The sequence below is a fragment of the Papaver somniferum genome, chromosome 6, assembly GCF_003573695.1.
Source record: "Papaver somniferum cultivar HN1 chromosome 6, ASM357369v1, whole genome shotgun sequence".
NCBI lineage: Eukaryota > Viridiplantae > Streptophyta > Magnoliopsida > Ranunculales > Papaveraceae > Papaver > Papaver somniferum.
In genome coordinates this window covers 164573578-164590683 of record NC_039363.1, presented here as the reverse complement: position 1 = coordinate 164590683, position 17106 = coordinate 164573578, and the positions used below count along the sequence as shown (strand labels likewise).

The following is a 17106-nucleotide window of genomic DNA, read 5'->3' as shown; positions in this document are numbered from 1 at the left end:
ACAACCCTAAATGTTCTCGAAGCTAGACGAAGCTCTCTGCTCTACATCAGATAAGAAAAATAAATACAATTTCTGGATTATCAAGCACAACCAGAGAAAGTGATGAATGGTCACAACTACTGTTTAAGTGGATCAGAAGTTTCCCCACTTTATTTATCATGGCGACTCTTTCCATGACCTTTTCTCCTATTGCAGGTAGGCAGATAGTTGAATATTAGAAGACCACCAGCAAAATGGAAGTTTACCTGGAAAATCGCAGCACTAGAAATTGTGCCCTGAGAGGTCTCCTCTTCACAAATCACAATTTTTTCAAGATTTACCCAGCCTCAGAAGGGATCAGCCCACGCACCATTTTCTGCAAGTCACTGTTAAGTATGACCTACAAGTCTACACACAGGCACACAGTTTTATAGGAACAAAAAATGATTACTAAAGAAGGAAAAAGATAAACTGATTTAGCTGGAATAATGAACTAGGAAAATTCTGTCCTGGTGCCAACACTGTCCACCCCCTCTCTGATCTATTAATAAAGTCTGGCTACTTACATTCAGAATTTATACTCTCTAAGGCACTCAGCCCTTGGTAAGAGAAGCTCATTTAAACTCATTGATCATTCCACAAAATTAAGTAAAAAAGATGGCTTTATATAGCAAAATGAAAAGGTTCAAATTTCCTGCAACTGTGAGCACTTTATATTATTTCGGTTCTTCAATACTGATTGAAGAATTTGAACGCCTTCTCTTGGGTTCACGATCCCCCAACTGCAATGCAAAACAGAGGTCTTCGTCGGAGCCGTTCCTCAGTGCTGACAGATTATTCGATTCGGGGGTGTTGTCTTGAGTCTCTTTTTGGTGCATAGGGGACATATCAATGAAGTTGGGAATGAACTGGTGTTCTTCTATATTGGCTGGCGCAGTGTCGACCACATCTTCTATACGGAACTCATTATGCAAATTCACCCCTAAACAGGTTCCATCTTCCCTGGGAATTTGTTCAATATTGAAACCCAAATGCTCAAATAAATCTTTCTTTTTACCCTTAGGTAATGTTCCTTCTGCAAGAGCAGACTCTCCAGCCATGGAATCTGCAATTGCTGCTAATGCAGTTCTTTGCTCTTGCACTGCTTCTGTATTCAAACCTCGAGAAGTAAACAAATAATCAGGCTCTATAGTAGAAGCAGGGTCCCGTTAACTCTCCTACAATCTTTTGGGGCATATATATAGATATCCAGTTGTAATTATTTATCGCTTTTTGCATAATTCCTCTACATATAGGAAAAACCAAACTAGATGGCTTGAAACCTTTAACCCCATCAAAATGTGGTCGAAGTTCTTTAACATGATCATTCTGATGAACCATCAGTTTTAATGAAATTCCACCAACTTCTGATGGGGTTAATAAGCTTCAGAATGATCTGATTTATGTTGAGCGGGGATCTAAAGAGAGGGATAACATTAAAATTATCGGTCATTAAATAATTCTGGGTGGCCACACAGTGAAGTCTAACAATCATGCAGAATTGGGTCACACCTCTCCAGAAAACCCTCAAAAGTCAAGTCAGAGTAGATTCAGTCCCAGAAAAAGAAAAACACTTGTTTTAAGAGCACAAACCTTGAAGTCCTTCACTGGTTGTTATCAGATCGAGTTCAAGGAGATCAAGCAGACGACCAAGATCAACTCCACTTGTCCAATTCTCAGGAGGTTGGCCAACTTTCAGCTTCAACCGCCCACGATTTGCTGTTCCACCCCATATGATCCCAATGGGCCTTGGCTTCTCATCTTTCTGGGCTGTTAAAAGGATGAGACTACCACTATCTCCTTCAAGATCGAAGGTTTGTTGGTTCTCACCCACAACAAGAAAGTCAGTGAAGAAGCAGATCCCCTTCTCGTCATTGTACTCAAGTGCATAGGCGGTTATTGTCCCAGTAGTCAAGCCGGAGCTTCTTCCAACCTTCACCACTTGCTTCCCAATGAGGCTGTTGATTGGAGATTGCAAGTCTATAATTTTAACATCCCCAATCTCGCCTACACCCTTCACAATTGTTGTCACATTGGAGATTTCTAAATCATCAGCAAAAGGAATGAAGGCCCCATCAGCTCGAACAAAGGTCTCTGCAATAGCAACGAATAAATCCGTGGGTCAGCTTAAGAAACAATCATTAGTAAATTACAATCTTTTCACTAAAACTCTACGAATTTATTCATCTTTCCACAGAAATAACGCTGAGTAGACCAAGTAAACATAAACCAGGGTTAGAACTGAGAAAGAATGTTGCCATGTGAGCCCTAATTTAGGCATTATAACCTCAAAAATTAGTCCAAACTTCCATAACTATATAAAAAAACTCAGATATACCGTCACAAATATTATGATACCTCTGAGTACAATCTTTCATCCTACCAATGGACTATAGGTTTGCTTTGTTGAGCCCTAACAACTTCCTTACTTCGTTTGCAACAATCAAATTTTATTGGTCCCATGATTCCCATCAGACAAGCTTTAATTATCAAATACGTATCAAAGTTTTAATTTAAGTTCAGATTTTCTAGTTTTAAAAAGTTGTCCTTGGTGGATGGTCACAACAAGCCCAGACCACAGGAGCATGATTAAAAATACTGAGGCAAGCACTTAGAATCAGCCTTCGGTTAAAATTCTAAACAACAAGAACTCCAAGGTGTGGTATCAACCTACACTGCGCTCTTCATCAATTAGGTGTATCACTTGTATCAGTAAGAAACAAAAAGATGGCCCGGCTTCAGCCCAGAAGAAATATTGTTGAAACCAAGAATTTCTCAATCAACATACGCCAGTTGTATAAATTGCCATGGTTTTATATGTTAAGCATACAATGCTATGAAGGGTTTCACAACAAGTCAAAAAACTTACCTGGGTTTGTTCCAGCAAAGGTGCCATACCAAAGATCATCTGTAATGAAAGATGTAGCCCTCTCCACTGCTCCCAGATACACCCCAGGTCCAAGGCTGGGAGGCAATGGATGAAACATCTTTTGATTTGGGTAGTCAAGATCAACCGCTACATGCCTATTTGTCAAGAATCCAACTTGATGGTTGCCTGTACGGCTCCTTACTATCGCACCTAATGTTCCATATGTCTCTTGACTTGCAACCTAGAGCATCAACAATAAATTTAAAAGATATATACAGTCCAAAACAGTAAACAAGAAAGTAACTAAAATTCTCCGAAAATTAACAGTCAAATCCTATTTAACTTGTTCCTAATGTTGCTTCAGTAATTGTGTACTTATATCATAAAATATAAATAAACTGCTTATGGGAAAATCGTTTGATAAATAGGTGACATGCTAAACATTTTACAGCCTCCCAACTAGTCCCAGTCTGTAATAGCATACCTAGATTGTGGAAGTATACATAGGAGAAAAGTATACTTCAAAAAAGGAGAACATATTAACATCCACAGATAGCCAATCAGCCTATCAAGATTAGACTTCAAATGATGCTATGTTAGACAATTAGCCAACTGACAAGTTACCAGATATTTCATTCATGCAACATGTTATCTACTTACATAGTTACATAGTGAGTCGCAATCAGATAAACGTATTTTCAACAACTTGGAATGTGCAAAAACACTGATGATACAGGAGACAATAAAGCAGCTTGGGATGGAGATTACCTGACCAGGGGATTTTAGCTTAACTCTGAGGAAACTGAATTTCCTTCAGGATTTTGATCATTTGGAAATATTTCAAAATACGTCTATATGCAAAAAACCAATAATGTTTGGGGAAGGTAATAGCCAAAATAGGATCCGTTTCATTTTTAGGAGATTTCTTACTCATGGAAGAGCTCAAGGAGCACAGGGGTGAAAATAATCTTCTGATGGGTAAAGGTGGCAGGGGGTAGTATCAAGATCACTAAAATGATAACCAATTAAATTAAAATATAACAAAGGAAAAATAAGATGGAATGGAAACAGATATACAATACCATAACCGCTAACATGGCTCCTTCATAGTGACAAACTCATACCTATAGGCTACGCTCTAGGACCTACAGGACTAGTAGTACACGGAGGGTAAAACCTTACAGCAAAAGCAAACATCCCGATGAACAGTAAGGTAACAGATTTGACAGAAAAGATAACCAGTTCAACACATAGTTCACTAGATGCCAATTTCCTCTATAAAGCTGGTTAAAAATAGAATGCGTCCCTCAATCAGTGAACCCTGTGAATATTTGTGTGTCAAGAAAGTGGGACAGATAGTATGAAGCATTTGAGGATTAAGCAAGGATTACCTGGGAACCTGAACCAATACAGAGATCGCTTCCTCGTAAGCCATCAACAAGCTCAGTGTACAGTTGTTCTTTGGGGGTTTGTGCAGGAGCACCAAAGTATGAGAACTCAACAACGTCTACATCACACCATACGCCTCCTGGCCCCTGCACATTGACTTCAAATCATTTCCAACTTCCGGAAAATATATGCAAATCCTCCTTATCTCTAATTCACAACGAATTGAAAGATACAAATGATAAGAGGGAAGAACGAGTAAACACATGCTCGCCATCATACATAATGAGATGCAGAATAATACCAGTACATACTGCTCTTACCTCAAGGGCAGCCGGTAAACACTGGATGTGGTTGAGCCACTGCCTATGAACTTTCCGGGCAACAAAAACAAGAATAGCAGGTATATCTGTCAACGTACCCTTGCGGATCCGAAACCCAATTGCGGTGCCGAGACTATAACGTCGCAAGATCTGGCTATGAAATGCCCTTATTGTCATCAGCTCGAGCAAACTGGTTGCTTGCTTCCCCGTTGGTAAGCGATCATGTGTTTCAGGCAGCACCCCTTTCTGAAGATTCCCGAAATAGTTTGCGCGATCTTCAGCAGCTCCATTCAATCGACTGGAAGTGGGCCATGAGAAGTAGGCAGCATTGCTTTCAGAGTGCTGACCAGCTGATGCAAAGGCTTGAAGTGGTGGTGGACTTGCTGATGGTAGGTTTGGATGACAACAATAATTCCGTTCCATGTCTAGAGCCGATTCCTCTGATTGTGTAGAACCCGAGTGTCGCGCCCCCCTTAGTTCATAAGATCCGCTCTTCCCCATTATCCAGTTGGCCTAAATGAAAGTCAAAATTTCAAAAATAAATTAATTAGCATACCCAAACTATCAATAGTATAATTCCACACGATTGACACTCATATAGTTTCTATGCATCACTTTTATTCATTCTTAGAAGTTCGCAATAAAAACAAGAATGTCCAAAACAGATTAGGAACACTGTCTGAACCTGCTGAATTTACGGAAAGAGATTAAACATGTCAAGATTATCTTGCAGAAGAAATGCAATCACATGACTTGAGCTCAAATGGTGCAAAAAGAGCAAGAAGCCAAAGGTTTTAGGATTTATTACTATTCATCATGAGATGTGCCCAGAAGGAAGTCATCATCATCACGCATAAGAATAAGACTAGTATAAAACATGCACAAACAAGCAATACCTTCTCAAACCAAACCAAACAACCACAGAGAAGGAATGATTGGGTAGAATAAATAAATAAACAATCATAGCTACAAACCACAAGTAACCACTTTTTTATTTACTTTTTTTTTTCTCAACTTAGCATAAAACCCGCTTCATGCTTGCAGAATACATTAACCCCAATATTCTACTTATGTGTATTAAATGATAAAAGGGCAAAATCAGCAGCAGCAACAACAGTAAAAAGAAACAAAAAAAAATTGAAACCTAGAAAGTTTAACAAGCATAAACCCTTAAAGCAAAACTCTACTGAAGAGAAACTGAAACCCCCAAAACAGCAGTAGTGACAAAAACAAGCTTCAAAAATGAAATTAAGCATCACACACTACAAATAGGTAGCAATACACATTCACAAAATTGAAAAATCCAAGTAGATCAGCAAAAAAAAAAAAGAAAACCAAGTAGAACCCATACTGAAAAGGGGGAAGAAGATAAGGAAAAAAGTAAAACTGATGACTGATGAGAGAGAGAGAGAGAGAGGGAGCTCACCTAAAGAACAATGGGGAAACCACTAGTACTGAAGAAGAAGAAGAAGAAGAAGAAGAAGAAGAAGAAAGTAGAGTAACAAGAAGACCTTGTTGATAAGTATGATGGTGATGCCCTAATAGCACTCCTACTACTACTATTACTAATAGCAGTATCAACAGTAGCAAATGAAGGAGGAGGAGGATGAGGAGTATTCCAAAATTGCCCCCCATGTGTCAGATCGGAGCGGGAATCTCTTCTTCAACAACAACAACAAGAATTGACAGCTTGCATCAATTGCAGAAGAGTGGTTGTTGTAGAACAAATCCATCTAATCTAATCTAACCTATTTTTTTCAACCTAATTTAATTTTACTACAAAACCCCACATTTAATTTTAAACATTTCTTTGGAGAAATCACTAATCAAAGACTTGATTGAGGAGGAGGAGAGGGATATCCAAAAGAAAAAAAAGAAAATGGAAAAAAGAACTGCTCCTCAAATTTCTATTACTATCAAAATTGTCAACAACTCTTTGTAATAAATATACACGTATCTTTTCTTTTTCTCATTTGTAATTTTTTCTTTTTTCTTTCTTTTATTTTTTACCTTATTGTGTTATTTTTGTGTAGCTTGAGATGGAGAGGATTTTTAATGGAGGGGCAAAGCAAAGGGGCCCCTACCCTACTACGACAAGGACAAATTAAAGAAAAGGAAGAATAACGGGGTCCACTAATATTTGCTCCCCAAAAGTTGCACACTTTTTCTATTTTTTATTTTCTTCAACATTTCCTTGAGTCGGTCTTTCTGAAATAATTCAATTGATCGAGAGGTTTGGAAAAGGTTAATACGTCCCCTGTTGCCAAGAGCCGTATCCATTGTGACAGTTTTCACAACTGACTGACTGAGCTAATAAACAACGCTGAATGGGGACCATGGAAACTAGTTGGGGGCGAGGATACATTTTATACCCACACCAAAAAATGTATGGGGCTTCCAAAATAATGGTGAAATAACTATTTTACCTTTCTCTGATAACTTCTTCTCCTCCCATTCTTCTTCTCCTCTGCTCCCTCTATCCCACTGTCTCCCATTCCATTAACGACTTCTGAGGAAAAACATTCTCACCGATTCATCGTCGTAAGTGAACTAAAACCCCTTAATCTAAGTTGGGTTTGCGTTTTAATTTGATTTGTTGATTGAAAAATTAGGTTTTCAACTGCAAAATTGCAGTTACAGTTCCAGGGTCGTTAACCACGGTTTTTTATTGCTTAACGATTTTTGATATGCATGTTGAATTGATGAAAAATCGTTAACCATTAGGGTGTAGTAGATAACGACCCTAAACCTGGTTTTCTGCCCTAGAATAGTGTCGTCTACGGATTTCTAAATCGTTAACGATTCTTCTCGACGACTCTTTTTAAATACGAACGACTCTGTCTTATGCAGAACCACCTCTCTGTCCCAAATAGTGATAGGGCCGTCAATATATTTCTAAAGCATTAACGATTCTTTTTTTGACGACCCCTTTATGAAACTAACGACTCTATATGATACAAAATTTGTTCCCTGTTCAAAAAATAGGAAGGGTCGTCATGTCAAATGGTTGTAGTCGTTAACTATGTTGAAGGGTTGTCATGTCAAAATTTTGAAGTCGTTAACGATGTTGAAGGGTCGTTTGGTTTTATAAATTTTGCCTGCCGACCCTTGATCTATGAAATGGCTCGCTAGGGTCGTTAGTATATAGGAATGCCTAATTAACGACCCTAAGAGTAACATCTTCAGAGAGTAAAATTTTTTAGAGTCGTTGGGTTCTAAACATATTAAGTTAACGACTCTATATGACCTAACTAGCTGGAGTCGTCAATTATATCACACTTGGTTGACGATTTTTCATAACCTGCAAAAGTTGCAGGTTTGAGTCGTCAAAGGTTGTGTCAAGTAATTGACGACTCCTTAGAGTCGTTCGTTTATTACCCTCTCGACTTAACGACCCTCACTCTGAGTAGTTGCATAGTGTACATGAATCGACCACTTGGGGAGTCATTCATATAATTTGAAGAGTATACGAAGTTTACCTGATTGTTTTGAGCTTCGGGTTCTTCATTTTGAGGATTGGTTCCTTCATTTCGAGCAATATGATTCCTCTACTGGAATCCCTCAAAAACTCAACTTCTTCCTCTCCACAACACAAAAACACAATTTTTATTTTATCAAAATTTTATCCCTAAATCTGATTTTAATCTAATTAAACTAATTAACTTAATTACCACTAATGATTTGGGGTGGTTTAGTCATTTAAAAAAGTTGGGGATAAGGGATAACTCCCAATTATTATTTCATGACCTTTTTTGTTCTGTAGATAGAGTCCCCAATTATTTTTCCAGGGCCCCCAATTCAGCCTTGTTAATAAATCGGAATGCTCTAATAGGTTGTATTTTCTTTCGAAAGAGTGGTTTTATTAGGATTATCAAGTATGAACTTCTTTGGTGTAACAGTGCCCCTCCAATCATTCGTTACAATTACATTAAGGAAATTTGTGCATATATCGTACCAGATACATGTATGTATATTCTCACCTATTTGTAGTTGTTGTCAAGTTGTAAGGTTTAATAAACAAATCTGTATCACACAGAAAAGTCTATGATAATAGACAAATCTGTCTCCCACAGAAATACCTACGAGTTTTGTTCCGTCTTTTGATAAATCAAGGTGAACAGGAACCAATTGATAAACCAGACTTATATTCCCGAAGAACAACTTAATATTATATATCACCTCACAATAATATTAATCGATGCAACGAAAGAAGATATTGTGGAATCACAAACGATGAGACGAAGATGTTTGTGATTACTTTTATATCTTGCCTATCGGATATATCAATGTCAAGTCAATCGTTACGATTGTACTCAATACGATAGAAACAACAAGATTAGGCCACACAACTACAAGAAAGTAGTATCGATCTGGCTTCACAATCCCAATGAAGTCTTCAAGTCGTTAAACTACAGGGTTTCGGGAAGAAACCTAAGGTTAAAGGAGAATCGACTCTAGCTTATACAACTAGTATCACACAGGAGGTGTGGGGATTAGGTTTCCCAGTTGCTAGATTTCTCCCTTATATAGTCTTTCAAATCAGGGTTTGCAATCAATGTTAGCTCAGTAACAAAGCATTCAATATTCACCGTTAGATGAAAACCTGATTAGATTCAAGTTAATATCTTTCAACCGTTATATCGAAAACTTAGCTTGTTACACACAAATGAAATGCACGATTTTAGGTTTGTGTAACCGTACCCAAACATTATGGTTAGCCATATGAGCACTTTCATATCAACCATATTCTTCTTTACCATAACTAGTTCAAATTACTCAAATAAACTAGTTAGAGAGTTGTTCAATTGCTTAGATCTTATAGAAGTATACAAGACACAATCGAAGCAAAAACGATTTGATTCACTCGAATCGATTCATGAACTTTATAGACACGGTTTGTAAACTTGCATTCCTTAGTTTATATAAGTATAAGTTCACGAATAATCGTTTTTAGAAAATAACCAACCTAAGTACGCGGACTAGGTACGCGGACTCAAGTACCCGGAATAAGTTTGTAAATGGTTTACAAACTCCAGCATATTTTCTCGGGAAGAGAACCTCCGACAGTTCGCGGACTGAGTACGCGTACTGGGTTCGCGGACTCTGTTCCGGTTTTCCTGATCAACAAATTACGCATACTTTGGTTCAAGGAATAAGGACTTATACATATACGTGTTACACACAATGCTTATATCTAACAATGGTTATATAATCTAAACTCTCATTTCAATAATTGAAACATTCTTAGAGGACGTTATATAGTTGTTGTTCACAAACTATTTTTCGTCAAAGCCGTTTTCAAGTAATTGAAACATAATATGACTTTCATCACTAGGTAAAGATGAACTTGGCGAAGCGAAAGCTTACCAACACATATTTTGAGAAATAGATAAGCGAGATAAACTCGGCTCGAAATAGCAAATGTGTATAATCAAAGTCTATATAGCAAAACGACTTTTGTCTCGAGATAGGAGATATAGTAGATAGAATTTTGAGTGATAGATAAGTTCAAGTCTCCACATACCTTTTAGTCGATGAAGTTCCGCCAGTTCCTTGAGTAGTTCTTCGTCTTGTATGATGATCGTCATGGAGTTCTTGAGCTCATCTACACTTTCTATCCTAGTCCCAGACTTAGCTATAGTAGACTAGAAATCAAGACTTATAGTTTTGGTCACTAACATTGACAAACATGCTTGAGATAGCAACGCATGCGAGTTCGACCGAGCAGTGCTCTAACAATCTCTCCTTTTGTCAATTTTAGTGACAAAACTATTAATACATATGGAATATAAAAATAGATAAATAAACTTTTGTATCTCCTATTCCACATGCCTAATCTTCAACATTACTCGAAATCTTCGTCACTTCCAAGTACTCCAATGATTCCAAAGGTTGTAAGTTTAGCATCATCGTTGTTGAAAATCCGTAGCTATAACAATGAGAAAACAAGAATTCTCAATCAATGTTACACAGTGTCACAGTATTATTACACAACATCAAAGTTCAATTGTATCACAACTTCGACAACAATACTATAGTGATATGTATCACTCCCCCTTAGTCAATACTCCATCTCACATGGAAACCACTCCCCCTTACATAATGATCCTAAAACCATATATATTTGTAGTGTGAACTACGCATTGATTCTCCTCTTTTTTGTCAATAAATTGGCAAAGGTACAAAAACGGGATCCTAATGAAAATTTCCATAAAGAAATTTCATGACCAAAAGCAAGCACATATCAACTTATTTAGATGCAATCATAAAGCCGAAGCTAAATGCTTTCATCAAGGAGTTTATAAAGATACAAGATAACCCCTACAATATTCCACAGCCGCACTCCCCACAAAGATTTGGCAATTAAGCACAAGTTCAATTAAGAACTCACCCCCATAAAATGTCATTCCCGAAAGAACAACAAGAGCGACCTTAATTTCAAGAGAAAAGAAGGATTTCTTTGGACATAACAAATTACATACGGATATGAATTTAATTCCAAATAATACTCAATTAAATTAACCACAAGAAAACCCATGATTAATCTAATCGTAAATGCTCAACATAAGAGAACTTATGGAACCGCACAGTATATACATAAAATATGGATCAGGGAAGATCAATATTGCGGAATAGACAAGGATTCATTTTATCTTCCATCACTATTTGCACAATGACATACAATAGACATAATCTTCGTAAACAAAAGTTCATCCTATCATCCATCAATAATGACATAATAGGCTTCAAACTTTTGTAATGTCAGAAGCTCATTCATTCTTTTATCAATACATACATATCGACATACGAAAGACTTAACTTTTGACAAAGTATGGGACAATCATAGTTCACGGGCGCAAACACACATATCCCATAACATATCGCAATATATAAAACCATAAAGATTAATACTGCAAGAATCATCTTCCAAACAATTTTAGAATTTAAACAAATAAACCTAAAAACATGAAGATGAAAACGTTGGACATAGCTATGTGTAATCACAATAATGGCTATTCCAAACTCTAGTTATTCTTCTAAATAAAACAAGAAAATAAAATTCTCAATAGAAGATTTACTAGGCAAATAATAAAATCAACAAGATAAAACGGACTTCTATGCCAAAGTCGAACACGAACTTGGGTCTAATAGACGGTTCGGGATCCTCACGAGTCTTGAGGTATTTGAGCTTGTGATTGACAGCATCCATTGCATCTTCAGAGAAGATATTTACTTTGAGAAGATCATTGATGTGAGATTTATGAGACCAAGGTCAGAGGTAACCTTTTTCAACTCAGTTTTTAACACATCAAGACTTTTCAAGGTATCAACGAGCTGCAGTTTTGATTCCTCAAAGTATTTAAGAAAATCATGAACCACTTCAGCAGGAACCATATCCTCCTTCTCAACATCCTCATGAGTATAGGTATAGTAACATGAATCATTGGGATGATCTTCATCTACAAGGGTTATTTTCTTCCTCCCTTTCGACTTGAAACCTATACCTTTATCAAGAAACCCTCTTGCAAACCCACAGGAACGTGAAGGTGGAGAGGATGACATACTTGACAACAAAAAATAACACCCAGAGTATGCGTACACGACTCAAGGTATTTAAAGGTTTCTTAGGAACGAAGTTTTTAGGGTTTTTAATAGTTGACTCGTAATAAAACACGGGTATCCATGCGAATACAACTTGACCCAACCAAAGGTTTAAAACTGAAACTCTTGCTACATGAAAATTTTCATAAAAGGCTCCATAAATTTCATAACTTCAGAGAAGCAATTTAGAGCACAAGAGTATAAGACAAAGAAGATGCAATGAGAATTGCATTTAACAGAGAGAACCGATACAAGACACAACCAATACTGTTTAGGCAGCGTTGTCTGTAGACAATAGCTTAGCTATAGACGATAAGAAGATAGCTCAACTATGCATACAAAATTTTTGCCACAGTATACCTGATTATTGACACATCTTGCTCAACAAGATTTTTTTTATGAGCAAGTTCTTTAACCCTTGTGATTAATTAACACAAGTATGAGCTCTGAGCTCATTAAAAGAATTGTGTTTGTGATCGAGTCTCTTTTTCCTTTCAGGTCTAGAAATGGATACCTTTTGATGTGAGAAATTATCATAAAACTTACTGTCATCAAAATACGAGACACAATTTGAGTTCTTACCAGAGGACTTTTGACTTGAGGGGATTAACAACCTGTTGATAGTTTCTTTATACCCTTTAATCATCTCCTTCATATTGTTTCTCATATCATCATTTTTGCTCATTTCTCCTGGAATTTTATTCACATCAAAGGCAATGTTATCTTCTCTTTTAACGGAAGAAGAGACTTGTTTGTTCCTTAAACGATTTTTGTTAAGACTTCTGTTCTGCTTTTGAGCATTCGAGGAACTCATTGAACTGACTTTCCCGGTACCATACACAGGGTAGGTACGAAAACCAATTGGTTTAGACATACGAATGTCAGTTACACCTTTGAGAATTAAGTCTAAGGTGTGTTGAAGTTGAACAAGTGAATTTATATTCGACTTAGAGTTCCCCTTTTGTTTAGCAGAACCTTTTGCTTCACAAAAGAGGTATACTTTCTGATCACAAAAGTGATTAGATAATATAGTCTTAACAACCTCTTTAGGAGATTCATTCCTTCCATGTGATGTGAAACTTCCTTGATTAGAGGAGGAGAACACATCTTTTCTAACAGGAAGGGATTTTGATTTTACTTCTTGAGCTGGAACTTTTTCAGTTGTAGCAGAAGTACATGGCATATTAGACTGCTTAGAGCATCCTTGAATTGAGAGTTTACTCAAGCGATGTTCAATTTTCAAAGCATCCTTTTTAAGGCTTGCCTCAAGAGACATACGTGAAGAGTGATATTTAGTGTTTTCTTTGAAATTATAGTCTCTTACAACACCAAGAAGAACATTGACATGGTTTTTCAACCGATTAAATCTATCAGTTTGGATTCTAACAAGATTTAGAATCAATTCACTATCTTCAGCTGTTTCCCGTTCGTTAATAGAGATAGACTCTTTTTAAGGGTAATCGTAATAACACATGTCAGTGTTTGTATATCTCGTCAGAACACAAGGTTCGTCTATATTCGAGATTGAAGAATCTTTCCTTTAATAGAAATAGTCGAGGCAGAACTTTTGTTTCTGGTGACGCGTTTATCAGAGATAATACTCTTGTCCATGGAGTCATATTGCTACAAACACAGACTTGTAAGGTCTTTAAACGTGTTTTCCTGCTCTGATACCAATTGAAAGAGTGGGGGTACAACAACCACACCCAATATTTCGATTAGCAATCTGTATGGACAAACTCTAATATACTTATAAGAGAATAAACTAGACTCAATCTTAATAAAGTATATCAAAGAGTTATACCTCTCTTTCTCGATTCAATTCTTACTCAAGCAAAAAGAAATCTGCTAGTCTAATTGAATACAAGAGAAATCACTTGAACGGTACCAAAGACCAATGTTCAAGTATCAATCAATGTAAATCAACAACCAAAGGTTGGATATTCTAATTGATTGATTCAAACACACAACCTGTGATATTTCAATTATATAACAAAATATAATGCAGAAAATAAATAACACAGACACCAGAAGTTTTGTTAACGAGGAAACCGCAAATGCAGAAAAACCCCGGGACCTAGTCCAGATTGAACACACACTATATTAAGCCGCTACAGACACTAGCCTACTACAAACTAACTTCGGTCTGGACTGTAGTTGAACCCCAATCAATCTCACACTGATACAAGCTACAGTTATACTCCTTACGTCTCTGATCCCAACAGTATACTACACACTTGATTCCCTTAGCTGATCTCACCCACAACTAAGAGTTGCTACGACCCAAAGTCGAAGACTTTAATAAACAAATCTATATCACATAGAAAAGTCTACGATAATAGATAAATCTATCTCCCACATAAATACCTACGAGTTTTGTTCCGTCTTTTGATAAATCAAGGTGAACAGGAACCAATTGATAAACCAGATTTATATTCCCGAAGAACAGCTCAGTATTATCAATCACCTCACAATAATCTTAATCGATGCGACGAAAGAAGATATTGTGGAATCAAAAACGATGAGACGAAGATGTTTGTGATTACTTTTATATCTTTCCTATGGGAGATATCAATCTCAAGTCAATCGTTACGATTGTACTCTATACGATAGAAACATCAAGATCAGATCACACAACTACAGGAAAGTAGTATCTGAAAAAGCGGGGGTACAACAACCACACCCAATATTTCGCTTAGCAATCTGTATGGACAAACTCCAATATACTTTCTAGAGAATCAACTTGATAGTCAGACTCAATCTAGATAAAAAGTATATCAAAGAGTTTATATCTCAATCTCTCGATTTGATCTATACTCAAGCAAATAGAAATCTGCGAGTCTTTATCAAATACTAGAGAGATAACTTGAACGGTACCAAAGACCAATGTTCAAGTATCAATCAATTTCAATCAACAACCAAAGGTCGAATTTCCAATTGATTGATTCACAACCTGTGATATTTCAATTATAAAGGTAAACAATACAATGCGGAAATAGAAATAACACAGACACCAGAATTTTGTTAATAAGGAAACCTCAAATGCAGAAAAACCTCGGGACCTAGTCCAGATTGAACACACACTGTATTAAGCTGCTACAGACACTATCCTAATACAAACTAACTTCGGTCTGGACTGTAGTTGAACCCCAACCAATCTCACATTGATCCAAGGTACAGTTATGTTCCTACGTCTCTGATCCCAGCAGGATGCTACGCACTTGATTCCCTTAGCTGATCTCACCCACAACTAAGAGTTGCTATGACCCAAAGTCGAAGACTTTAATACACAAATTTGTCTCACACAGAAAAGTCTATAGAATTGAATAAATTTGTCTCCCACAGAAATACCCAAGATTTTTTGTTCCGTCTTTTGATAAATCAAGGTGAACAGGAACCAATTGATAACCCGGACTTATATTCCCGAAGAACAGCCTAGTATTATCAATCACCTCACAATAATCTTAATCGACGCGGCGAAAGAAGATATTGTGGAATCACAAACGATGAGACGAAGATGTTAATCTCAAGCCAATCTTTACGATTGTACTCATACGATAGAATATGCAAGATCAGATCACATAACTACGAGAAAGTAGTATCGTTCTGGCTTCACAATCCCAATGAAGTCTTTAAGCCGTTAACCTAGTTTAAAAGAAGCAACCAAAGGTTAAAGGAGAATCGACTCTAGATTATGCATCTAGTATCACACCTAAGGTGTGGGGATTAGGTTTCCCAGTTGCTAGAGTTCTCCCTTATATAGTCTTTCAAATCAGGGTTTGCAATCAATGTTAGCTTGGTAACAAAGCATTCAATATTCACCGTTAGATGAAAACCTGATTAGATTCAAGCTAATATCTTTCAACCGTTAGATCGAAAACTTAGCTTGTTATACACAAATGAAATGCACGTTTTTAGGTTTGTGTAACCGTACCCAAACTTGTACATTTATTGGTTCAACAATAGTTAACCAAATGGTTAGCCATATGAGCATTCATATCAACCATATTCTTTTTCACCATAACTAGTTCAAGTGACTCAAATGAACTAGTTAGAGAGTTGTTCAATTGCAAGGAAATCTTATATAAATACACAAGACACAATCGAAGCAAAAACGATTTGATTCACTCAAATCGGTTCATGAACTTTATAGCCACAGTTTGCAATTAGCATACCTTAGTTTATATAAACATGAGTTCACAAACAATCGTCTTTAGATATAACCTAACTCAAGTTCGGTGACTGGGTTCGCGGACTTAAGTACCAGAAGGAGTTCTCAAACTCCAGCAGATTTTCTCGGGTCGAGAACTTTCGCCATTTCGTGGACTGGGTTCGCGGACTGATTTCACGGCTCTTGTTCCAGTTCTCTTGATCAACAAAGTTCACAAACTTCGGTTCAAGGAATAAGGACTTATACATATATGTGTTTCCACAATAGTGCTTATATCCATCATTGGTTATATAATCTAAACTCTCATTTCAATCATTGAAACATTCCAGAGGACGTTATATAGTTGTTATTCATAAACCATTTTTCGTCAGAGCAATTTTCAAAGTGATTGAAACATGACATGACTTTCGTCACTAGGTAAAGATGAACTTGGTTAAAGCGAAAGCTTACCAACACATATTTCGAGAAATACATATGCGAGATTGAAGAAGTTTTTGATTGTTGTTGTAATAAGATAAGATTCGAACTTTAAGACTTGTGAAGATTAAATTCAAAGGTTTAATGAAAATAAAAAGCAAAAGCGAGAGTTACTGGGACTAGGATTCCACCAAATATTCAAATTCATGCGATTCACCTATTTATTCTAAACCATTATAGCTCATTCAATAAGAATTTTTACTCTATTTCTTTGCCTAAGGTAGATTCTTAAAATATTAATTGTAAATTTTAAGCATGGC

At 36.7% G+C, this 17106-nt stretch overlaps 1 protein-coding gene across 3 annotated transcripts; it reads right to left on the bottom strand.

Moving 5' to 3' along the window:
* Positions 1-430: 430 nt before the first annotated feature.
* LOC113289989 lies at positions 431-6510 on the bottom strand. 3 transcript variants are annotated; one of them, XM_026539448.1, is made up of 6 exons: positions 6023-6510; positions 4597-5109; positions 4279-4422; positions 2888-3128; positions 1612-2112; positions 431-1138 (listed from the first exon to the last, which is right to left on the bottom strand). In XM_026539448.1, the coding sequence occupies exons 2-6, from the start codon at positions 5095-5097 to the stop codon at positions 696-698; spliced, it is 1830 nt and encodes a 609-aa protein (XP_026395233.1). In that variant the 5' UTR covers positions 5098-5109; positions 6023-6510; the 3' UTR covers positions 431-695. The 3 variants fall into 3 exon arrangements, with proteins under 3 accessions (XP_026395233.1, XP_026395235.1, XP_026395234.1); XM_026539450.1 differs by having other exon boundaries at positions 431-1126; positions 6023-6506; XM_026539449.1 differs by lacking the exon at positions 6023-6510 and adding an exon at positions 5282-5299.
* Between the last annotated feature and the right edge of the window lie 10596 nt (positions 6511-17106).